A 27,282-nucleotide genomic window follows, 5' to 3' on the forward strand; every position below is an offset into this window, starting at 1 on the left:
GCACAAGATAAAACCCCAGAAAAACAACTAAATGAAGTGGAGATAGGCAACCTTCCAGAAAAAGAATTCAGAATAATGATAGTGAAGATGATCCAGGACCTCGGAAAAAGAATGGAGGCAAAGATCGAGAAGATGCAAGAAATGTTTAACAAAGACCTAGAAGAATTAAAGAACAAACAGAGAAGAACAATACACTAACTGAAATGAAAACTACACTAGAAGGAATCAATAGCAGAATAACAGAGGGAAAATAACGGATAAGTGACCTGGAAGACAGAATGGTGGAATTCACGGCTGCGGAACAGAATAAAGAAAAAAGAATGAAAAGAAATGAAGACAGCCTAAGAGACCTCTGGGACAACATTAAATGCAACAACATTCGCATTATAGGGGTCCCAGAAGGAAAAGAGAGAGAGAAAGGACCTGAGAAAATATTTGAAGAGATTATAGTCGAAAACTTCCCTAACATGGGAAAGGAAATAGCCACCCAAGTCTGGGAAGTGCAGCAAGTCCCATACAGGATAAACCCAAGGAGAAACACGCCAAGACACACAGTAATCAAATTGGTAAAAATTAAAGACAAAGAAAAATTATTGAAAGCAGCAAGGGAAAAATGACAAATAACATACAAGGGAACTCCCATAAGGTTAACAGCAGATTTCTCAGCAGAAACTCTACAAGCCAGAAGTGAGCGGCATGATATATTTAAAGTGGTGACAGGGAAGAACCTACAACCAATATAACTCTACCCGGCAAGGATCTCATTCAGATTCAATGGAGAAATCAAAAGTTTTACAGACAAGCAAAAGCTAAGAGAATTCAGTGCCACCAAACCTGGTCTACAACAAATGCTAAAGGAAATCCTCTAAGTGGGAAACACAACAGAAGAAAAAGACCTACAAAAACAAACCCAAAAAAATTAAGAAAATGGTAATAGGAACATACATATCTATCATTACCTTAAATGTGAATGGATTAAATGCTCCAACCAAAAGATACAGGCTCACTGAATGAATACAAAAACAAGGCCCATATATGTGCTGTCTACAAGAGACCACTTCAGACCTAGGGACACATACAGACTGAAAGTGAGGGGATGGAAAAAGATATTCCATGCAAATGGAAATCAAAAGAAAGCTGGAGAAGCAATACTCATATCAGATAAAATAGGTGTTAAAATAAAGAATGTTACAAGAGACAAGGAAGGACACTACATAATGATCAAAGGATCAATCCAAGAAGAAGCTATAACAATTATAAATATATATACGCCCAACATAGGAGCACCTCAATACATAAGGCAACAGCTAGCAGCTATAAAAGAGGAAATCGACAGTAACACAATAACAGTGGGGGACTTTAACACCTCACACCAATGGGCAGATCATCCAAGCAGAAAATTAATAAGGAAACACAAGCTTTAAATGGCACAATAGACCAGATAGATTTAATTGATATTTATAGGACATTCCATCCAAAACCAGCAAATTACACTTTCAAGTGTGCATGGAACATTCTCCAGAATTGATCACATCTTGGGTCACAAATCCAGCCTTAGTAAATTTAAGAAAATCGAAATCATATCAAGCATCTTTTTTGATGACAATGCAATGAGATTAGAAATCAATTACAGGGGAAAAAACGTAAAAAACACAAACACATGGAGGCTAAACAATACATTACTAAATAACAAAGAGATCACTGAAGAAATCAAAGTGGAAAACAAAAAATACCTAGAAAAAATGACAATGAAAATATGACGATCCAAAACCTATGGGATGCAGCAAAAGCAGTTCTAAGAGGGAAGTTTATAGCAATACAATCCTACCTCAAGAAACAACAAACATCTCAAATAAACAATCTAACCTTACACCTAAAAGAACAAACAAAACCCAAAGTTAGTAGAAGGAAAGAAATCATAAAGATCAGAGCAGAAATAAGTGAAATAGAAACAAAGAAAATAATAGCAAAGATCAATGAAACTAAAAGCTGGTTCTTTGAGAAGATAAACAAAATTGATAAACCATTAGCCAGACTCATCAAGGAAAAGAGGGAGAGGGCTCAAATCATTAAAATTAGAAATGAAAAAGGAGAAATTACAACAGACACCACAGAAATACGAAGCATCCTAAGAGACTACTACAAGCAACTCTATGCCAATAAAATGGACAATCTGGAAGAAATGGACAAATTCTTAGAAAGGTGTAACCTTCCAAGACTGAAGCAGGAAGAAATAGAAAATATGAACAGACCAATCACAAGTAATGAAATTGAAACTGTGATTAAAAATCTTCCAACAAATGTCCAGGACCAGATGGCTTCACAGGTGATTTCTATCAAACATTTAGAGAAGAGCTAACACCCTTCCTTCTCAAACTCTTCCAAAAAAGTGCAGAGGAAGGAACACTCCCAAACTCATTCTACGAGGCCACCATCACCCTGATACCAAAACCAGACAAAGATACTACAAAAAAGAAAATTACAGACCAATATCACTGATGAATATAGATGCAAAAATCCTCAACAAAATATTAGCAGAGAATCCAACAACACATTAAAAGGATCATACACCATGATCAAGTGGGATTTATCCCAGGGATGCAAGGATTCTTCAATATATGCAAACCAATCAATGTGATAAACCATATTAACAAATTGAAGAAGAAAACCATATGATCATCTCAATAGCTGCAGAACAAGCTTTTGACAAAATTCAACACCCATTTATGATAAAAACTCTCCAGAAAGTGGGCATAGAGGGAACCTACCTCAACATAATATAAGCCATATATGACAAACCCACAGCAAACATCATTGTCAATGGTGAAAAACTGAAAGCATTTCCTCCAGGATCGGGAATAAGACAAGATATCCACTCTCACCACTATTATTCAACATAGTTTTGGAAGTCCTAGCCACGGCAATCAGAGAAGAAAAAGAAATAAAAGGAATACAAATTGGAAAATAAGAAGTAAAACTGTCACTGTTTGCAGATGACATGATACTATATATAGAGAATCCTAACGATGCCACCAGAAAACTACTAGAGCTAATCAATGACTTTGCTAAAGTAGCAGGATACAAAATTAATGCACAGAAATCTCTTGCATTCCTATACACTAATGATGAAAAATCTGAAAGAGAAATTAAGGAAACACTCCCATTTACCATTGCAACAAAAAGAATAAAATACCTAGGAATAAACCTACCTAGGGAGACAAAAGAGCTATATAAAGAAAACTATATGACACTGATGAAAGAAATTAAAGATGATACAAACAGATGGAGAGATATACCATGTTCTTGGATTGGAAGAATCAACATTGTGAAAATGACTATACTACCCAAAGCAATCTACAGATTCAATGCAATCCCTATCCAATTACCAATGGCATTTTTTGCGGAACTAGAACAAAAAATCTTAAAATTGTATAGGGACACAAAAGACCCCGAATAGCCAAAGCGGTCTTGAGGGAAAAAACGGAGCTGGAGGAATCAAGCTCCCAGACTTTAGACTATACTACAAAGCTACAGTAATCAAGACAATATGGTACTGGCACAAAAATAGAAATATAGATCAATGGAACAAGATAGGAAGCCCAGAGATAAACCCATGCATGTATGGTCAACTAATCTATGACAAAGGAGGCAAGGATATACAATGGAGAAAAGACAGCCTCTTCAATAACTGGTGCTGGGAGAACTGGACAGCTACATGTAAAACAATGAAATTAGAACACTCCCTAACACCATACACAAAAATAAACTCAAAATGGATTAGAGACCTAAATATAAGACCGGACACTATAAAATTCTTAGAGGAAAACTTAGGAAGAACACTCTTGACATAAATAACAGCAAGATCTTTTTTGATCCACCTCCCAGAGTAATGGAAATAAAAACAAAAATAAACAAATGGGACCTAATGAAACTTAAAAGCTTTTGCACAGCAAACGAAACCATAAACAAGACAAAAGGACAACCCTCAGAATGGGAGAAAATATTTGCAAACGAATCAACAGACAAAGGATTAATCTCCAAAATATATAAACAGCTCATGCAGCTCAATATTAAAGAAACAAACAACCCAATCCAATAATGGGCAGAAGACCTAAATAGACATTTCTCCAGAGAAGACATACAGATGGCCAAGAAGCACATGAAAAGCTGCTCAACATCACTAATTATTAGAGAACTGCAAATCAAAACTACAATGAGGAACCACCTCACACCAGTTCGAATGGGGATCATCAGAAAATCTACAAACAACAAATGCTGGAGACGGTGTGGAGAAAAGGGAACCCTCTTACACTGTTGGTGGGAATGTAAATTGATACAGCCACTATGGAGAACAGTATGGAGGTTCCTTAAAAAACTAAAAATAGAATTACCATATGACCCAGCAATCCCACTACTGGGCGTATACCCAGAGAAAACCATAATTCAAAAAGACACATGCACCCCTATGTTCATTGCAGCGCTATTTACAATAGCCAGGATATGGAAGCAACCTAAATGCCCATCGACAGATGAATGGGTAAAGAAGATGTGGTACATATATACAATGGAATATTACTCAGCCATAAAAAGGAACGAAATTGGGTCACTTGTAGAGACGTGGGTGGATCTAAAGACTGTCATACAGAGTGAAGTAAGTCAGAAAGAGAAAAACAAATATCGTATATTAATGCATATATTTGGACCCTAGAAAAATGGTAGAGATGAATCGGTTTGCCGGGCAGAAATTGAGACACAGATGCAGAGAACGAACGTGTGGACACCAAGGGGGGAAAGTGGGGATGGTGGTGGTGGTGGTGTGATGAATTGGGAGATTGGGATTGACATATATACACTAATATGTATAAAATGGATAGCTAATAAGAACCTGCTGTTTAATAAAATAAATAAAATAAAATTCAAAAGAAAAAAAAGAAAATGGTTAAATGTGTGTCAAGATCTCTAAAACTTTGTACATGACATGATACCATAATTTTTAAAAAATAATTTAACAGTATAATTTTCTCTATGAAATCAATAAGTTTCAGAGATATACTCTGTATTTATATTATTTAAGTAATAGGCGTATAGTTATTTTAGATATAAACTCTCCTTTTCAAAATTATTAATTTTTTTTCCTGTTTTCAATAGGGATTCTCTACTTAAAATATTACCTGCTGTAAGAATCCTCAATGGTGAAATGCTAACCTCTTATTCAGAAAGTCACACTGAAGAGCACTATGAAGTAGAATTAGAGCGTTTCCTGGTACTTTGTCAGTCCCAGATTAGAGAATTTAACTTACTAACAGAAAAATATATTGGAGAAAGGTAAGAGTGTTATCTTCCCCTTGTCATAATTAAAAGATATAATGCAATTTATACATATGAATAAAAATTATTCTGATCAATACAATGCTACTCTTTTGGACTAGTACAACATGTTTTAGGGATATTGTCTCTTTAGAAAAGAACTTCTGGGCATCACTTTTTATTATTTGAAATGTATTAATATGTATTTTTAACATAATTTAGAATATAATTTAAAAACTAAAATTAGATGAAAATAAATGAAAGCATGAGGATAGCTTCAAGACAAGATGCAAACATTCATTCAACTGTTCATTCAATTAATCAGTCATACATTTGTTCAACAATTATTGATGGGCAAGACATATAATAAGCTAAGTATTACACTTTACCCTCAATGAATTCAGGATTACATTAAGAGAAAATTAGCTAAATAAATAGTTACAATGGAGCAAGGCAAGTTTTATAAAACATATGATATTTATTATGTATATTTATTATATAAGGAATCATATTACACATATATTTGTGTATTAAGGTATTATGGGAGCACAGTGTAGAAAAGCAGTCAACATGTGCACACATTCAGAGGACAGAGGCTGAGAGCAGAGTCCGAAAAATATATCAAAGAAAGAGAACTTCCCATTCCCCACCCTGAATTCTGAATGCATTACTAGGAATTAATTACAATTGATCTTTTTAAAACTGTATTTCCTAATTTATACTGCTCCAAAAAGATACAAATGAAAAAGGAAAATTATTTTATATTTTCCTTATGATAATTCTGCATTATAAGTGGAACAGTTATGTGCTTCCAAATGTCTAAATTTAATTACTAAATTACATATTAAATTTTTGCTATTTGTACTTTCGTACATGCTCATACTATGTAAGAGTTGGTTTTTCTATTTAAATGTTTTTAAATATAGCCTATTCATATTATAAGTAAATCTCACAGCTTTAAAAATAATTCCAATTCTTATAGTTAATGTTTACTTTTAACAAAAACTAAGGTTATTTACATTTATCTTTTTGTAAATCTAAACTGGTATCTCCTTGTGTATGTATAGTAATCTACAATTTTTATGTAAAGGTGACTCTTGACACCCCTTATGTTGAAATTTAGATTTACAATTCTTTGGGAGAACTTATTGTTATTGCAATGAAAGTTTTACTTGAGAATTGAAAATAGACTGTATTTTTTATGTTTGATCATAAATGGTGGTGAATTCAACACTTAACCATAAACAGTTGACATCCAATATTGAACTGAACCTTTGCTGCATTATTCACCAACAAAATGAATGAAATACAAAATATCAAAATATATTGGAAGAACCTAGGCTAATGTCTACATTTGTCAACATACGAGGTGTCTATCTCTATATTTTAGGAAATAATTATAACTTTCATTTTGTTTGGTATAGCTAAATCCAACAACTGTTCAAGAGAATCACAGGCATTTACATCTTAAAGTATTTGAATTCTCTTTGCAGTGGATTTTTTTCCAGAGAAAAATGGGAATAAAAGCTTTCCCATGATATAACTTATTTGTTTAAAAGTCCAATACAAATATTTTGCATGGCAAAAGTCAGTGTACAAAGTACTTTTAACTTGTTTCATAAATAACTTCTCCAAATTTAGGCAGCCATCATTTCTCATGCTTATGGCAGTAAAAGCATGGATTTTTCTCATTCATTTGTACCAAAGGTACCAAGGATAAAAATGATTCTAAAACTTCCAGACGTTTTGTCTGGATTAATGGATTGAAATTAAGTAAACAAATATTTTCACATTTTGTGAGAAATAAGATAAATTTTTATATAAACAATCAGAAATAAGTTTTTAGTGAATTTTGTAGTAAAATTTAATATGTCAGGCCACACAGGGATATTTTCAAAACCTGTATAAGTGTTAATATTTGCTGATATAATTCTTATTATTAAACATCCTCATTATTTATTTGCTCAGAAATATATTCACGTTGGATGCTGCAGAAAATCTCTGCCATTATTTCAAGAAATTGATGACACTTAGCAATGAATGTCGATATGCACATGAACATGGGGATGTTAGTATCACCAAGAGAGATGAATCAGAAGCCCAGCAAAATCATTTGCCTCCTTCAAACAGTGACAGCATACTGCAAAATAGAGTCCTTTACTCTTATGCAAATGAACATAAACTGGACTCACCAGGTATTTCTGAGAAATGGATGGACTCTGGCTCTAGTCATTCCTCACTAACCAACCCCTCCTTATGTGAAGATACTAAAGGAAGAAATCAGGAAAAAATAGTAGGCCAGAAAAGAGAAGACAGCAAGGCAAGCAATTTCCCCACCAAAAGAATACCATTCATGGAAACAGTAATGACAAGGTCTCTATTGAAGAACTGCCAGAATACTGAACATCATGAAAAAATGTAAGATTTATAGATCATTTTTCTTTTACAGTTGTATTTTATTACTTTTTATGGATAATCTTAGTCATTGTTACCAAATAATAATTTGGTAAAGGATTTCAATCACTATTATATTTCATGTTAATTCCCTTATGTTTTTATGATATGCACAAATTATTAATTACAGTGAAGATCAATTTGGTTGAAATTTGGCAGGTTCTGATTTAATTAACTAGTATTATTTAATTTAAAATGAGTAACTGTGAAATTATTTTTTCTGCCTTCTAATCTCTAAATAATTAAAATGAATGTTTAAGAAGAAATAAAATAATCCCATTATTCTTAAAATACTATAAAGACCTCTCACATGAGGGTCTTATGACATGCTTCCAGGGAAAGTCAGAAAATCCTTCCTGCACATGCCTTTTCTCAAATTCCTTGAGCTTAAAATATTCAGCATGCCAGGGTACATTGGTATATTTTGGCATAGTATTAGCCAGGGTACCCTAGACATTGCCTATTTGAATCCCGTTAGCTCTAAACACTCCAGACATTTCCTACTGAAATTTTAGATAAACAATATTTAGAACTTTTTAATTCATGATAAATAAAATAGCCAAATGATAATAATAATAAGGAAGGATGAGTAACTGAAAATATAGACAAACCAAAGACCTAAAGAATAAAAGGAAAAGAAAATGTATACCCACTTGCTGAACCTTGCCATTCAGTGTTTCAGGAAGATTCACTGTCAGTTGTATAGGCGTTTCCTAAGCATAATTTACATGTGTTCCTATGCTAAGGGCATTTTTATCATCATTATTTTTACTAGATAAAAGATGATGATGATGATAGTAGTAATACGAGCTGTTTTTCCCAATATGGAGAGCACCTTATATTTAGGAAGCCCTAAAGTCAGCTTCTTTACCTGCTTTCACGGCTTTCTGCGCGGTGGAAAGCAGTCCTGTTGTTAGTGTCACTGAGGAAGATATCCCTCATCTACCTTTTTATTTTCTTCCGTGGGAAATTTTGATGATAGTGAGCTGAGGAATTCAAGCACTAAATGACTGGTCAGCTTTACAAGAAATTCACAGTTATAGTCAGTGAAACTTGTATGTATCTGTAGAGACATATAAGATGCTCTCTCAGGTTAAAAGTGTTTTCTTACAGACCTTTCATTCTTTACCAGTTATGCATTGCAAATATGTTTTCAGATCTTTTTCTTTATTACCCAAATACATATTATAGTGTCTTAAATTCCTTAATTCTTTTTTTATTTTTTTTAAAAAAATTTTATTTTATATTGGAGCATAGTTGATTTAAAATGTTGTGTTAGTTTCAGGTGTACAGCAAAGTGATTCAGTTATACATATATCTATTCTTTTTCAATTCTTTAACTCATTTTTGTTCAAAAGATGAAGGAATGAATTAATGGTTGAATGACCAAATGTGAATTAATTCCATAGCAAAGTTTATTAAGTTCTATTTACCCTAGGAGGAGGAAATGATTTGTTGAAACATGATGTTTTTTCTTATAAGGAGTACAAGTACTTTATCTTAAGCCAGAAAAAAATTTTATCCACTAACTTCAGTTCATAGCAAAATAGATTGAAGGCTTCCACAAGCTTTAGGTAAAATGGTGATGATGACGATGACAATATTAATAACAATAGAAAATGGTTACATCATTCCTTTCTAATTTCCCACAAATATATTTCTATGAGAAAAAATATATATGGTGATGTCTGGCAGTTTATCACTTAATTCCTTTTTGCCTTACACTCACTAGTATGAGGAATGAAAAAATTTCATTGGGCTTGGCAATTATAAAATTATTGAAAACTTTTTCAAGGGAGCCTGGAAAAGGTGAATATACATGAATCACTTCTCCTTCATATGCCTTTTAAAACTAAACCCAAAGATTTGAAGAACAATTAAGCTAGTAGTTAGCACTTTGACTATACCTTGTACCTTGATAATATTTCTGCAGTAATCTATGTGGGAAAGGAAAACATATCCAATGATGAAGAATTAAATGATTAAGCAAGCTGAGAACCCACTTACAATCAATGTACATTATTATTCAAATTTTGGTAGTGTTGCTGGGCAGCTTATGGGGATGTGGGAAAAACACAGTGTTGATTGATTCAGTGCCAGAAATTGGTAAATAGATGTAGGCTGGAAAAAATGTTAGAATTTACTACTGGGCTTGTAAAAGAAAGATTTAAGTATTTGTCCATGGACAGATAGGAAAGTGAAGCTAGCAAAGACCTGATGGGTCCTTTCTCTTAGAGAGAAGGGGGGCCCTTCTTCCTCTCATAACTTAGTCTCTCTGCTGTGAACAGGATCCCATCCTCTCTTGCCAACTGACTCCTATATTTTTCCCCCTTTTGCATCATCATTTTTCCCCCCTTTCTACTGGTTCAGCATCCTCGCTATCATACAAAATCTCGGTAATATCTTCCTCCTTAAAAGAAACAAAAATCCCTAGTACTCATATCCCTCTCTAAATTACTGGCCCATTTCTCTCCTTCAGATTTTAAGGTTTCCGTATTATTTTTACTTCTATGACTATAGTTAAATAAAAGAACGGGTCTTATTTTTAAATAATACTTTATATAGTCTATGTTTACAAATAAATATAGCTTATGAGGACCTCTTAACTACAACTGTATATCTATGGGTACTAAAAATATTTTTTTTTCTCCTCTTAATAGTATGGCAGCTATGGTAATTCAGGCATGCTGGCGTGGTTACACTGTGCGCAGACAGATTCATTTCTCTATAAAGCTACATCCTGCTGCAATAGGACCCCTGACATCCCAGTCAAATTCCTGCATTGAAAACCAAATTACTTTAAAGAAAGAAGAAATAAAAAATACTGTGAACATCCAAGAACAGAGGGAGAAGGCTGCTATTCTTATTCAGGTTACTTTTAATCTTTGGTTGCAATAATTAATCATGAGAGATGTATTAGTTATCTTTCACTGGGTTATTCTGTATAACAGGCAATCCCTGAATCTTAGCCATTTACAAATACATGGATTTATTTCTTATTCACGTGACAAGTAGGCTGCCGGTTAGCCACAGGTTGGCTTTGCTTCTGCTGAGTATCTAGGCTTAAGGATTCGTCTATAATTTGTAAATACTGTTCTTATGACTGAGGGTCAAGCTGAACCACACAATCATATTAAAACTTCTGCTCAGATGTGGCATTTGCCACATATGCTAACATTTGATTAGTCAAAGCAGGTCTCTCTTGGCCTAATCTATAGCTGTTTCTAGAAGCATGTTCAAAAATCTACTAAAATAATTGTTAAAGTCCTTCAAATATCCATTTAACATAAAAATTCAGAACCTCACCAAGATCAGATTTCAAAATGAAGTTCAATCTGATCACATTTATCCTTTTATTTATTCACTCATCAAATAATTTTTAGAATGTACTGTTTGTCAAGCACTATTTTAGGTTCAGGAAATTTAACTAGGAACAAAGCATGCAAGATCTCTTCCCTCATGGAGTTTATGTCCTGGTGGGATAAATAAATACATAAAATAAAGTCTGGAAATTCATGGTACTACACCTGAATTGAATGATAGTAACTAAAAAAAAATGTAGTGTTTCCCTTTATTCATTCATTTAGTAACTATTACTTGGCACAAAAATTTTACTAGCTTACATTCTGTTGGGATGGGCAGATAAATAAGGTAAGTATGTTAGATTGTGATAAGTACTAAGGGGAAAAATAAATCAGGAAAAGCGGAATAGGAGTATCTAAGGAAAATTAATCATTTTAGACAGGATGGATGTGGAAGACCAGGAAAGGTGACATTGCAGCAGGAGATAAGCCATTGGGTATCTCGGGGAAGAATATTCCAGGCAGAGGAATATCAGATTCAAAGGCACTGATTTAGGAGCATACCCACAGTGTTTATAGAGCAGTAAGAAACAGTGTGACTGAAGAGGGGTGAAGGGGAGAAGAGTAGGACTTATAAATCCTAAATCATTGTAAAGACTTTGGCTTTTACTCTGAATGACATGGGAAGATATTACAGGAATCTGAGCAAAGGACTCACATTACCAAGTTTCCTTTATGTTGTGATTGTACTATAGGGAGGCAATAGTAGAAGCAGCAAAATCGGGAGGCTATTGCAGTAATCCAAAGTGTAGATTGTGGTAGCATGGACCAGAGTATTGCAGAGGAAGTGGTGAGAAAATCACATTCCCGAATATATGTTGATTTATCTTGAGGGTATGCGTATATACTTTGAAGGTAGGCCTGATGATATTAGTACATGGAGATGTGGTCTTTGAAAGACAGAGAGGAGTCAGGGATGCCTATAAGGTATTGGCATAAGCAACTGGAAAAATAGCCTTAAAATTAAGTTTCTGGGTTTTGTTATTAAAGCCATAGTTTTTCAAGAGAATTATCTTTGCTATGGTTCTAATGAATATATTTAGTATTTCAGTTGACTTAAGTTGTCTGGACTGTATTCCTAAAGGCAATGCATAGACAAAGCTGTTACTGATGCCTGAATAGGTTGGGAGTGGAGGAAGGGCAATGGATTCAAGGAAACTCTGAGGAAAAGAAAGGAACCTCAGTTACTGTCTCAAAATACTGTTCTGCTGCATGAGGAATGAAAATGTCATGCAGTCCAAACTTCCTCCTGTCATGAGTGGATGAGCAATACATTTTTCAGCGTTGATGGTAAATAGATATTAAACTTTTGCTTCATTCTATTCAATAAAGAGAAGTTCATTACTTTATGAAATAGTCTAGTTCAGTGACATATATCTGTTGAATGTCCTTTTGTTAAGTTTGTCTCTAACAAATGTAAGCATAATTCAGCCTTTCTTTGCAACTTAGAACAAGTCTCTTCTGAGGTGCATCATGGTATTATACTTAAAATCATTGAATTCAACTCAACTTCATTTTCTCTTCTCCTGAGTACAATCTAGTTTCTTAAACTATTCATCTTAAAAATATGACTTCTAGACTGTCTAACCATCCTGGAGAGCAGAGCATGATATGGTAGAAAGAGCCCAGGCTTTAGAAGGAGTAAAATGAAGATTTCATGAAGGATGTGATGGAGACTGCTCTCTGCTCACCAAAACCCACATTCTCCTCTTCTTCCTAGCATACTGCCAGCCTAGATATTCCAGCTTTCCTTGGACTTTTTAGTATGGCCCTTTTTTCTGAGTAAATGAAAAATATGTGCACCACTTCATGTCTGGCCCATAAAACCCTCCCACAAACATTCTTTCATATTCTTTTCCCTTTCTGGTTGGCTGAAGTGAAGACAGCCTTTAGGGCATCCTTGGATGCTGTCTCTTGGGATTGCAGAGTTGCAAAGCCTGGATATCTGAATCACTTTATGTTAAACTGCTGCCAGCTGTCTTGTTTTCACTCTCAATGCTCGTTATGTGATCATGAAATAAATTAGTTTTGAATTATTGTACATTTCTGGATATTTTTGTTATAGCGCTTAGCTTACCCTAACTAATATAAAGGATATAAGATACAGCTTGAGAAATAGATAGGGTTCAGTGTAAATATGTAGGAGAATGGAATCCCAGGTAAAAAAGATAGTAGGAGTAAAAGAACATAGGATTTCATATTACTGGAATAATAAGTTATAGTGCAGCTAGACTACCGTAAGGACTAGAATATTAAGAGAATATAGGAGAAACATGGGCAGAGATGTGTGAACAATTTTAGCAAGAAACAAGTGTATGGTATGGGTATGTTCTGGGATTGGGAGTTGATGGTAGTTAGAGGAGAAAAAGATGTCGGGTATGTCTAATATAGATAGGACTCTGACCAGGGAATTGATTTGAATGTGTGAGAAAGAGGAATTAATCATAGATGGATGGCTGGGAGAAAAATTGAAACCTTGACATGAATAAATAAGTTAGAAGAAGAATCTGAACATTACTTATTACACATTTATATTACCTTTATTTCCCATAAACTGAACAGAGGTGGCTGGGACTTTAATTCCTGACCCTACACAGATTCATGAGGGAGGTATCTATACATGTCACACCAGAAAAATATACACTGTGTATTACAGTTTAGAGCTTTGCAGAAGTCGTATCCCTGATAAGTTAGGCTGGATCCATTGTGAGCCATGATGAGTCAGTCCTTTTGCTTTTGTCCTTGAAGGTCTGTATTAAAGAATTCCCTTTATACTCTCTTTTCCCTAGGTCTGCACCTAATCTTGATATCTTATAATTACACTGGTGTAAGAAAAAAGGGGGGGTGGTGGTGGAGGAGGGATAACTGAGGAAGAGAAGATGACCTAACAAAAAAGAATCAAGGGAAGGAAAGCATGTTTCCCTAATGCTTAGAACCTTGTTAGGACAGGGTTGGGGAAGAAAAGATATGAAGGGTACCTCCCTAGCAGGAAGAAGTCACAGGCCCATTTGCCATGTTAGAGAGAAAGCATTTTGAAAGGTAGCAAGGAACGAAGGGATCATAAATACTGGATAAAGGAATCAAAAAAGAGAGGAGTTTAAAAAACAAAATTCCAAAATGAAGGGTGCTATTGACTGAAAGTTTACGTTCTCCACAACATTCATATGTTGAAACTTAATCCCCAATGTGATGATATTTGGAGGTGGGGCCTTTTGGAGGTGAATATGTCATGATGGTGGAGCCCCCATGAATGGAATTAGTGCCCTTATAGAAGAGACCCCTGAGAGCTCTCTAGTTCCTTCTACCATGTGAGTACACAGTGAGAAGACAGCCATCTATGAACCAGGAACCTTGCTCTCACCACACAATAAATCTGTCAATGACTTGGTCTTAGACTCCTTAGCCTGCTCCAGAACTGGGAGAAATAAACGTTTGTTGTTTAAGCCACCAAGTCTATGGTATTTTTGTTATTGCAGCCCAAACAAACTAAGACAAAAGGGGGAAAAGAAAAATAGTTTGTTTTCCTCTAAGGTAGCTAGCTTGCATATGCCACTCACCCACAGTACATGACATGCCCAGGACTATAATAACAACCCAGCTACATGAGACTAATAAAGCGGGCAAAGAGCTTTATTATGGTACTCTTTGATGGTACTCTCCATAATGGGTAAGTTAAAAAGAGGAAGGCCACTTTCTCAGGCAATACTTTTAATCATGTTCCTCATCGCACAAAGGTGTCCTCTCTTCTGTTTCTACCATTTAATATTGTTCAAGTTCTTGATTCATATTGACATCCTTTCTCCTCAGAAAGAGTTTTGAACTCTCTTGAGAAGTTATTTATTCATAGCAAGTTACAAAATAATGGAATGCTATACTGGAATTCATTTGTAGAGACAAAAATGGTTAAAATTTAGTTATAGTTTTTGAACTTTATGTGATGTTTAATATCACACTATTTTCTTATTTGATAAACTAAGAAGTAAATAGAATTGTTAAAAACAAGAGGACAAGGAAATTGGGAAAATAATATTTAATGTATGCCTAGTATGTGACAATCATGTGTTCATCACTGTATATAAATGTATATACACTTATCCTACTCCCTTCCCTGCCTTTGAGTCTATGCCAAAGGCAACAAGTGATGGTGACTGACTCCCTTGCTATAGTCTGTTTTTTCTCATTTGTGCAGCCCTTGTTTGTTTCCACTATGTATGTGCATGTGTGCACACACACATGTACACAAACACACACACACACACATGCCCAATTAGAAGTGGGGCATCTTATGTGATTGGTTTGGGAAGCATATTTGCCTATCTCTGGTTGGTCCAGTTGGTCCTGAGTTTGAAGGAGGGACAAAAAATAGAGAAGCTAGCAGTCATTGACCAAGTCTTAACCATTCTTGGCTAATTGTTGCAGAGGTTGTGGTTTGGCTTCCTAGGCTGATTGACAGATTGCGTGTGACTTCTATTGTCATATATGTTCTGACCATTATATGTTTGTATCTTTCTCTTCTCAATATATATATTTTTCAGAATAACAATACCAGTATTATTGTTTGCAGTATGGTTACTAAAACATATTTAAGGTAACTTTTGTAGTTAAATTTATCTTTTGATTGTATTTCACTAGGAATATAGTCAAATAAATCTATTTTAAAGTCACTTTAAATACCTTCTGTGTGGTTATGCCCATAGCACAAAATATATTTTTACATTTTTGGGGGGAGTTTCTTTTACTTCATATTTATTTGTTTTACAATTTTATTAAGCATGTGCACAGTTCCAAAATCAAATCTAAACAAGGTGTATATTCAGAGACATCTGGCTTCTACTGTTTTCTATCTCTATAGGTAATAATTTAAAAAATTAATTTTATGCTTTATGCTTTCACTTCATAAATATTAGCAACCACATATATTTAAATATATAAGTTTATATAATGTATATTGTTTATTATATATTTTATATGGATTTTCATAGATAAATGGAGGCATGCAATACACATTTCTACCTGTGTTTTACACTTACTATATATCCTGGAGCTTACTCCCTAGCAGTGTATACAGATACTAATTTTTTTAAAACTCCAGTATTCTTGGAGTTATAGTTAGGAAAGCTCCAAGATTCCTCCAAGATTATTGAGGAATCTGAATGTTTTTAGTTCTATTATTATGTGCTGGCTTTATTTAAAGATGAAATTAGTTAATTGTTATGGACCAGGATACTAAGTCTCTAATATGGCCATTTATATATGTTGAAGTTTTCCTAAATCAGTGTAAGTTTATTTTATACATAATCATTTGAAAATTAGCAAAATTGGTTTTCCTCTGTATCTCTTTCTACTTAATTTAGAATGGGTCCCGGAAGAATTGTCAGATAATTGATTGGTTGACCTACATGTGCAGTTGAGGGAGTTTTAAAGATTCTTTTCTGCTTACCACAAGGAAAATCTCCTGAGATTCAGAGCTTTAGACACAAGCAGTCATTTAATTTATCTTCCAGTTTTAAATGTCACATAAAGTTCAAAAAACAGATTATTGAGCCATTAAACTAAGGTCTAAGATGTTTTATCTTCCTAATGGGATAACACAGAGAATCTGGTTTGGAGTTTGATCTATAACCTTGTATAACATGCTTTAAATTTTTGTTTAGGCAGTTTGGAAGGGCTTTCTTTTGCGAAAGAAACTGACAACAGCTCTAGAGGCTATTAAGAATGAAGAATCTGAAGAAGAATATGAAGAAATAGATTTAGAAGATTTTACATTTGATGAAGTAAGTGCCAACTATAACATATAGATATTGGTCTTAAAATATTTTAGTATACTATTTTGGAGCTAAACATTTTTCTAAGGTTTTCATCCTTTTAACACTGTGTTATAGATTGTTTTCAAGTTGCACTTGAAAAAGTATGCTTCTAATACTTTAACATCTTCATTTATGATACAAGCTTGTACAGTGTGTAAGTGTGGTCATGGAATATTTACAAGAATTCGTGTGTATTCTTCAACCAGATTTACACAATGTTTTATCAATTATTCTTCATTAAATATAACTCTGAGCTTATTTATGCCCTGTTCAACAAATTTTAGTAGCTCTTTGTTGCCTAGCAAAATGAGGACAGCCTCCTTAAATAGTTATTCAAGTATTCAACAATAAGACAGCAAACTCTACAGACATATTTACCACTTCCCACCTGTGGCGTCCACATGCTCTAACCACACTGAGCGCCCTCTTACCATACCTTTTACGTCCTTAGTCTTGCTTATTCTGTTTCCTCTTCTCTAGACAGTTAAACCCACATAACTACCACTCAGATTAAGGTAGAAGACATATGACTATCCCCAGAAGACTTCTCATGCCTTCATAGTATTCATACCTCCATCATCATAGATTAGTTTTGCCTATTTCTGAACTTCCAAATAGGTGGAATCATCCAATATGTGCTCTTTTTTCACATAATATTATGTCTGTGAGATATACCTATGTGGTTGAGTGTAGCTGTATATATACCATTATTTTGAATATACTACTTTTAATCTATGATTTGAATATACCGATTTTTAAAAGTCTGTTCTACTATTGGTGGATTATTTGTTACTGAGTTATTTCTAGTGTTGCCTGTTATGACTAAAGACGCTATGAACATTTTTTTTTTTAAATAAATTTATTTATTTATTTATTTTTGGCTGCGTTGGGTCTTCGTGGCTGTGCGCGGGTTTTCTCTGGTTGCGTCGAGTGGGGGCTACTCTTTGCTGTGGTGTGCAGGCTTCTCACTGCGGTGGCTTCTCATCGCAGAGCACGGGCTCTAGGTGTGCGGGCTGCAGTAGTTGTAGCACGCAGGCTCAGGTATTTGTGGCTCACGGGCCCTAGAGCGCAGGTTCAGTCATTGTGGTGCAAGGGCTTAGTTGCCCTGAGGCATGTGGGATTTTCCCAGACTAGATATCGAACCCGTGTCCCCTGCATTGGCAGGTGGATTCTTAACCACTGTGCCACCAGGGAAGGCCAGCTATGAACATTCTTGTACATGCTTTTTGATGTGCATGTTCACATTTCTTTTGGGAACTGAATTTCTGAGTCATAACGTTTACCTATATTTAGTAGCTAGCGCCTAACAGTATTCCAAAGTGATTGTATCAATTTACAGTCCCATCAGCAGAATATGAGAGTTTCAGAGGAGATTTATCCTCACCAACACTTTGTATTTTCATGTCTTTTTTTTCCCAATCCAGTAGGTTTGTAGTGGAATCTAGTTGTTTTAATTTGCATTTCTCTCCTAACTAATAATGTTGAATACCTTTTCATATGCTTACTGGCCATTTGGATATCTACTTTTATGACATGATCAAGTGTTTGTGCTTTTTTTTAAATTTAATTTTATTTATTTTTTTATACAGCAGGTTCTTATTAGTCGTCAATTTTATACATATCAGTGTATACATGTCAATCCCAATCGCCCAATTCATCACACCACCACCCCCGCTCCCCCGACCCCGCCACTTTACCCCTTGGTGTCCATACGTTTGTTCTCTGCATCTGTGTCTCAAATTATGCCCTGCAAACTGGTTCATCTGTACCATTTTTCTACGTTCCACATATATGCGTTAATATACGATACTTGTTTTTCTCTTTCTGACTTACTTCACACTGTATGACAGTCTCTAGATCCATCCAAGTCTCTACAAATGACTCAGTTTCATTCCTTTTTATGGCTGAGTAATACTCCATCGTACATATGTACCACATCTTCTTTATCCATTCATCTGTCGATGGGCATTTAGGTTGTTTCCATGTCCTGGCTATTGTAAATAGTGCTGCAATGAACATAGGGGTGCATGTGTCTTTTTGAATTATGGTTTTTTCTGGGTATATGCCCAGTAGTGGGATTGTTGGGTCATATGGTAATTCTATTTTTAGTTTTTTAAGGACCCTCCATACTGTTCTTCATAGTGGCTGTATCAATTTACATTCCCACCAACAGTGCAAGAGGGTTCCCTTTTCTTCACACTCTCTCCAGCATTTGTTGTTTGTAGATTTTCTGAGGATGCCCATTCTAACTGGTGTGAGGTGATACCTCATTGTAGTTTTGATTTGCATTTCTCTAATAATTAGTGCTGTTGAGCAGCTTTTCATGTGCTTCTTGGCCATCTGTATGTCTTCTCTGGAGAAATGTCTATTTAAGTCTTCTGCCCATTTTTGGATTGGGTTGTTTGTTTCTTTAATATTGAGCTTCATGAGCCGTTTATATATTTTGGAGATTAATCCTTTGTCCGTTGATTCATTTGCAAATATTTTCTCCCATTCTGAAGGTTGTCTTTTTGTCTTGTTTATGGTTTCCTTTGCTGTGCAAAAGCTTTTAAGTTTCATTAGGTCCCATTTGTTTATTTTTGTTTTTATTTCCATTAATCTAGGAGGTGGATCAAAAAAGATCTTGCTGTGATTTATGTCAAAGAGTGTTCTTTCTAAGTTTTCCTCTAAGAATTTTATAGTGTCCACTCTTACATTTAGGTCTCTAATCCATTTTGAGTTTATTTTTGTGTATGGTGTTAGGGAGTGTTCTAATTTCATTCTTTTACATGTAGCTGTCCAGTTTTCCCAGCACCAGTTATTGAAGAGACTGTCTTTTCTCCATTGTGTATCCTTGCCTCCTTTGTCATAGATTAGTTGACCATAGCTGCGTGGGTTTATCTCTGGGCTTTCTATGTTGTTCCATTGATCTGTGTTTCTGTTTTTGTGCCAGTACTATATTGTCTTGATTATTGTAGCTTTGTAGTATAGTCTGAAGTCAGGGAGTCTGATTCCTCCTGCTCCGTTTTTTTCCCCTCAAGACTGCTTTGGCTATTCGGGGTCTTTTGTGTCTCCAAACAAATTTTAAGATTTTTTGTTCTAGTTCTGTAAAAAATGCCATTGGTAATTTGATAGGGATTGCATTGAATCTGTAGATTTCTTTGGGTAGTATAGTCATTTTCACAATATTGATTCTTCCAATCCAAGAACATGGTATATCTCTCCATCTGTTGGTATCATCTTTAATTTCTTTCATCAGTGTCTTACAGTTTTCTGCATACAGGCCTTTTGTCTCCCTAGGTAGGTTTATTCCTAGGTATTTTATTCTTTTTGTTGCAATGGTATATGGGAGTGTTTCCTTAATTTCTCTTTCAGATTTTTCATCATTAGTGTGTACGAATGCAAGAGATTTCTGTGCATTAATTTTGTATCCTGCAACTTTAGCAAAGTCATTGATTAGCTCTAGTAGTTTTCTGGTAGCATCTTTAGGATTCTCTATGTATAGTATCATGTCATCTGCAAACAATGACAGTTTTACTTCTTCTTTTCCAGTTTGTATTCCTTTTATTTCTTTTTCTTTTCTGATTGCCATGGCTAGGACTTCCAAAACTATGTTGAATAATAGTGGTGAGAGTGAACAACCTTGTCTTGTTCCTGATCTTAGAGGAAATGCTTTCAGTTTTTCACCATTGAGAATGATGTTTGCTGTGGGTTTGTCTTATATGGCCTTTATTATGTTGAGGTAGGTTCCCTCTATGCCCACTTTCTGGAGAGTTTTTATCAGAAATGGGTGTTGAATTTTGTCAAAATCTTTTTCTGCATCTATTGAGATGATCATATGGTTTTTATTCTTCAATTTGTTAATATGGTGTACCACATTGATTGATTTGTGTATATTGAAGAATCCTTGCATCCCTGGGATAAATCCCACTTGATCATGGTGTATGATCCTTTTAATGTGTTGTTGGATTCTGTTTGCTAGTATTTTGTTGAGGATTTTTGCATCTATATTCATCAGTGATTTCGGTCTGTAATTTTCTTTCTTTGTGACATCTTTGTCTGGTTTTGGTATCAGGGTGATGGTGGCCTCGTAGAATGAGTTTGGGAGTGTTCCTCCCTCTGCAGATTTTTGGAAGAGTTTGAGAAGGATGGATGTTAGCTCTTCTCTAAATGTTTGATAGAATTCACCTGTGAAGCCATCTGGTCCTGTACTTTTGTTTGTTGGAAGATTTTTAATCACAGTTTCAATTTCATTACTTGTAATTGGTCTGTTCATGTTTTCTATTTCTCCCTGCTTCAGCCTTGGAAGCTTATACCTTTCTTAGAATTTGTCCATTTCTTCCAGGTTGTCCATTTTATTGGCATAGTTTGCTTGTAGTAGCCTCTTAGGATGCTTTGTATGTTCTATAAATATCAGTTAAATCTATCTGGTCTATTGTGTCATTTAAAGTTTCTGTTTCCTTATTTATTTTCATTTTGGGTGATATGTCCATTGGTGTAAGTGAGGTGTTAAACTCCCCCACCATTATTGTGTTACTGTCGATTTCCCCTTTTATAGCTGTTAGCAGTTACCTTATGTATTGAGGTGCTCCTATGTTGGGTGCATATATATTTATAATTGTTATATCTTCATCTTGGATTAATCCCTTGATCATTATGTAGTGTCCTTCCTTGTCTCTTGTAATATTCTTTATTTTAAAGTCAATTTTATTTGATATGAGTATTGCTACTCCAGCTTTCTTTTGATTTCCATTTGCATGGAATATCTTTTTCCATCCCCTCACTTTCAGTCTGTATGTGTCCCTAGGTCTGAAGTGGGTCTCTTGTAGACAGAATATATATGGGTCTTGTTTTTGTATCCATTCAGCAAGTGTGTGTCTTTTGGTTGTAACATTTAATCCATTCACGTTTAAGGTAATTATCCATATGTATGTTACTATGACCATTTTCTTAATTGTTATGGGGTTTTTTTTGTAGGTCCTTTTCTTCTGTGTTTCCCACTTAGAGAAGTTCCTTTAGCATTTGTTGTAGAGCTGGTTTGGTGGTGCTGAATCCTCTTAGCTTTTGCTTGTCTGTAAAGCTCTTGATTTCTCCATCGAATCTGAATGAGATCCTTGCCGGGTAGAGTAATCTTGGTTGTAGGTTCCTCCCTTTCATCACTTTAAGTATATCACGCCACTCCCTTCTGGCTTGTAGAGTTTCTGCTGAGAAATCAGCTGTTAACCTTATGGGAGTTCCCTTGTATATTATTAGTCGTTTTTCCTTTGCTGCTTTCAATAAATTTTCTTTGTCTTTAATTTTTGCCAATTTGATTACTGTGTGTCTCGGCGTGTTTCTCCTTGGGTTTATCCTGTATGGGACTCGCTGCGCTTCCTGGACTTGGATGGCTATTTCCTTTCCCATGTTAGGGAAGTTTTCAACTATAATCTCTTCAAATATTTTCTCTGGTCCTTTCTCTCTCTCTTCTCCTTCTGGGACCCCTATAATGCGAATGTTGTTGTGTTTAATGTTGTCCCCGAAGTCTCTTAGGCTGTCTTCATTTCTTTCATTCTTTTTTTTTTTTTCTGTTCCGCAGCAGTGAATTCCACCATTCTGTCTTCCAGGTCACTTATCCGTTCTTCTGCCTCAGTTATTCTGCTATTGATTCCTTCTAGTGTAGTTTTCATTTCAGTTATTGTATTGTTCATCTCTGTTTGTTTGTTCTTTAATTCTTCTAGGTCTTTGTTAAACATTTCTTGCATCTTCTCGATCTTTGCCTCCATACTTTTTCCGAGGTTCTGGATCATCTTCACTCTCATTATTCTGAATTCTTTTTTGGAAGGTTGCCTATCTCCACTTCATTTAGTTGTTTTTCTGGGGTTTTATCTTGTTCCTTCATCTGGTACATAGCCCTCTGCCTTTTCATCTTGTCTATCTTTCTGTGAATGTGGTTTTTGTTCCACAGGCTGCAGGATTGTAGTTCTTCTTGCTTCTGCTGTCTGCCCTCTGGTGGATGAGACTATCTAAGAAGCTTGTGCAAGTTTCCTGATGGGACGGACTGGTCCTTTGTGCATTTTTAAGTTGGGTTTTACATCTCTTTTCTTATTGGCTTGTAGGAGTGCTTTATATAATCTAAATACTTCTCTGTTTTTCCATGCAAATATATTCCCTAAATTCTGGGATTTCCCTTTTTTTCTCTCTTTATGGTTTAGTTTGATGAACAGAATGTTTTTGTTTTAAATTAAAAACAAAAGTTTTTAGTTGTGACATATATGAAATCTTTGCTTACTCAGGTCATTAACATATTCTAGAAACTTTATTATCTTAACTTTCAGCATTTAAGTCTGTGGTGCATCTGGAATTAAATTTTGCCTGCAATGTTAATAAGGGGTCAAGTTCCCCTCCAAACATACACATTTGGTTATTTTGTTGACCCACAACCATTTGTTGTTTAGACCATACTTTTCACAATGGATTACAGTGAAGGCTTTATTTAAATTCAGGAAAATGTGTGCATGGGTTCTCTTAATTTTTCTCATCATTCTGTTGTTTATTCTTATATCACTACTTCAATTTCTGTATAATTTATAATAAATTTTGTTATCTAGTCTTATAAGAGCTCCAACTTTGTTCTTCTTCAAGAAAGAACTGCTATTGCTACCGTTGATCCATTTCATTAATGTACGAATTTTAGAACCATCCTGTCAATTTGCACAATAAATGTTAATATTTTCTCTAAGATTGCAAGAAATCTATAAATCAATTTGGGAGAACTGATATTTTTAGAATATTACATTTTTAAATTCATGAACATAGAATATCTCATCATTTATTTAAGCCACTTAAAATCTCTGCCCATAAGAGCAGAGATTTTTTTTCTTGTGCCTCTTATTTTTCTTGCTTTATTGTCCTGACTACTACCTTCAGTAAAATGTTAAATAGTGGTGGTTTTAGCAGGCCTCTTTTGCTAGCTCCTGGTCTCAGGGTGAAAGCTTTCCACCATGAAGTCAGATGTTTAATACATGTTTCTTGTAGAAACTCTACATATGATTGAGTTACCCTCCTTAGTATCTTCTTACCTTTCTAAAAGGTTAATATGATGATGATGTTGATGATTCTATATATGATTTGGATTTTATCAGATACTTTTTATGCCTATAACATTGATTTTTAAAAATTAAACCTTGTATTCCTAGAATAAACCAACTTAGCTATAATACATTATCTTTTTATATATCTCTGAATTTGATCTGCTAATATTTTGTTTAGGATTTTTGCATTTATATTCTAGAAGAAGTTGTGCCCGTAAATGTTGTTTCTTGTAAAACTCTTCAGATTTTAGTATCAAGGTTGTGTTGACCTTATATTTGATTAGGAAATGTTTCCTATGTTTCTATTTTCTGGAAGAGTTTGATGTAAGATTGATATTATTTGTTTCTTAAAAATTTGTCTTAGCACATAATCTATTTGGGATAATGTTCAATGTGCACTTGAAAGGAATGTGCATTTTGCAGGTGTTATGGTTACTAAAATCTCAATTACTTCAAGTTTGTTAATTGTGTTTAAATGAATCCTTATTTTTAGTGATTTGGGGAGGTTTCTATCAGTTATTGACAGAAGAATGTTAAAATCTCTTCTTCAGATTGTGGGTTTCTCTAAATCAGTTTTTAGTTCTGTCAAATTTGGCCTCATACTTTGAGGGTATGTTATTAGGGTATACGTGTTTAGAATAGTTAAGTCATTGTATTATTGACCCTTTTATAATGATAAAATTTCACTCTTTAACTCTAATTTCCCTCTTTAACTAATTGCCTTATTGGCCATTCCCTCTGATATTTTCATACTTACAGCAACTTTCTTTTGACTGGTAATTTTATAATATATGTTTTCCTAAACATTCCCATTAAACCTCTCTGTTGCTTTTATACTGAAACTGTGACTCTTATAAGAATATATAGTTGGATTTTGCTTATTTTTATATTCCATTTTGATTTTTTATTAATGTATTCAGACTTTAAATTTATTTCAATTGAGAGTATAATTAGGTTTATATATATCATCTTTCTGTTTGTGTTCCATTTGTCCTGTTAGTTCTGTGTTCCTTTTTTGCTTCTTTATTACCTTTTTTTCCCTTTAATCAGGTATTTTTGTTTTTCCTTTTTTTCTCACGTTAGCTTGTTAATTTATGGTTACCTCTTTCTATGCACTTCATTCCTTCCTGCATTATCATGCTTCAATCATTTTCTTTTACCTTAAGGACTTTCTTTAATATTTATTTTAGTTCAGGTCAGTTTTTGATTGCTTGAAAATTTCTTTTACTTAAAACTTTGAAGGATATCTTCTTTAGATATAGAATTCCAGGTAGGCTTTTGGTGTTTGAAGATGCCATATTTATTATCTTCTGGCTTTCATAGATTCTATTGAAAAGTCAGTAATAAGTCTTATTTTTTTCTTCTTTGAAGATACTTCTTTCCAACTCTTAATCCCCAGACTACTTTTAAGGTTTATTCCCTGTATTTGTTTTTCAGCATGGGTGTGGTTTTCTTTGTATGTACTCTGCTTGGAGTGGGGGAGGTTATGTGGCTTCTCGAATCTGTGGTTGATGTCTTTCATCAGTTTTGGAAATTGCTTGGCCAGAGGTATTTCAAATATTTAATCTTTTTCATTATCTCTCTTCTCTGAGGTAAAGTAGCTCCAAAAACACATATGTTAGAATCCCTTACCATTTCTCATGTGTCTCTTAGACTCTTTTCTGAATTGTTTTCTTTTTTTACTTCTGTGTTTTAATTTGCATATTTCCTACTGACCCATCTTGTAATTCACTAATCATCTCTCTTAAGTTATCTAATCATTTTTAGCCTATGTATTAAATTCCTAATTTCAGTTATTCTATTTTTTAGTTCTGGAATTTCTACTTGATTATTTGTTGTAAATTCTAGTTATATATTGAAGTTTTCTATCATTTCCTATATTTTCTTGAACATACTGAGCATGGTATATTCAAAGTTTTCTCGGTTAATTGCAACATCTGGATCACTTGTAGGTTTATTTCTATTGACAATTTATCTCTTGTATTGGGTTGACCAAAAAGCGCCTTTGGTTTTTAAGTAAAAATAAAGGACACATTTTTTGTTTTCACCAAGAACTTTATTGAACAACGTATTCACCCTTTTGTTCCACTACCTTCTGCCATTTTTCAGGCAACTTCATAATTCCATTTTCCCAAAACTTTTTATCTTTTTGAGCAAAGAACTGTTCCAGGTGCCTTTTACAGTCTTCCAGGGAATTAAATTTTTTTACATTAAGAGAATTTTGTAAAGACTGAAATAAATGGAAATGCAAAGGTGCAATGTCTGGTGAATATGGCAGATGAATCAGAACTTCCCAGCCAAGCTGTAACAGTTTTTGCCTGGTCATCAAAGTAATATGTGGTCTCACATTATCCTGATGGAAGATTATGCATTTTCTGTTGACTAATTCCAGAGGCTTTTTGTCGAGTGCTGCTTCCAGTTGGTCTAATTGGGAGTAGTACTTGTTGGAATTAATCGTCTGGTTTTTTTGAAACGAGCTCATAATAGAAGACTCCCTTCCAATCCCATCATATACACAACATCACCTTCTTTGGATGAAGACTGGCCTTTGGTGTGGTTGGTGGTAGTTCATTTCGCATGCCCCACAATCTCTTCCCTTCCACATTATTATACAGTATCCACTTTTCATCACCTGACACAATTTGTTTTAAAAATGGAACATTTTGGGCTTCCCTGGTGGCGCAGTGGTTGAGAGTCTGCCTGCCAATGCAGGGGACACGGGTTCAAGCCCTGGTCTGGGAGGATCCCACATGCCGCGCAGCAACTGGGCCCGTGAGCCACAACTACTGAGCCTGCGCGTCTGGAGCCTGTGCTCTGCAACAAGAGAGGCCGTGATAGTGAGAAGGCCCATGCACCGTGATGAAGAGTGGCCCCCGCTCGCCACAACTAGAGAAAGCCCTCGCACAGAAACGAAGATCCAACACAGCCAAAAATAAATAAATAATTTAAAAAAAAAAAAAAGGAACATTTTCATTATGTTTAAGTAGAGAATCGCATGCGGAAAAATGGTCAAGAAGGTTTTTTTCACTTAACTTACGTGGAACCCAAACATCAATGCTATTAACATAATGAAGCTGGTGCAAATGATTTTAAACGCTTGATTTGGATATTCTGAGTTTGTTGGCCATCTCTCATGTGGTATAACATTGATTGTTCTCAATTAATGTCTCAGTTTGATCGCTATCAACTTCAACTGGTCTATCCAACCGTGGAGCATCATCTAGGGAGAAATCTCCAGCATGAAACTTCGCAAACCACTTTTGACACGTTCGATCAGTCACAGCACCTTCTCCATACACTACA

At 34.7% G+C, this 27,282-nt stretch overlaps 1 protein-coding gene across 1 annotated transcript in view; it reads left to right on the forward strand.

Annotated features, from left to right (window-relative positions):
• The window catches only part of LRRIQ1 (leucine rich repeats and IQ motif containing 1), a 191,651-nt gene that overhangs the window by 83,804 nt on the left and 80,565 nt on the right, over window positions 1-27,282 (forward strand). The window contains 4 exon segments of the mRNA XM_036866543.1: window positions 5,149-5,325; window positions 7,276-7,725; window positions 10,422-10,632; window positions 16,778-16,897. Of these exon segments, the coding sequence (XP_036722438.1) occupies window positions 5,149-5,325; window positions 7,276-7,725; window positions 10,422-10,632; window positions 16,778-16,897 (958 nt within the window).

The sequence above is a fragment of the Balaenoptera musculus genome, chromosome 10, assembly GCF_009873245.2.
Source record: "Balaenoptera musculus isolate JJ_BM4_2016_0621 chromosome 10, mBalMus1.pri.v3, whole genome shotgun sequence".
NCBI classification, from domain to species: domain Eukaryota; kingdom Metazoa; phylum Chordata; class Mammalia; order Artiodactyla; family Balaenopteridae; genus Balaenoptera; species Balaenoptera musculus.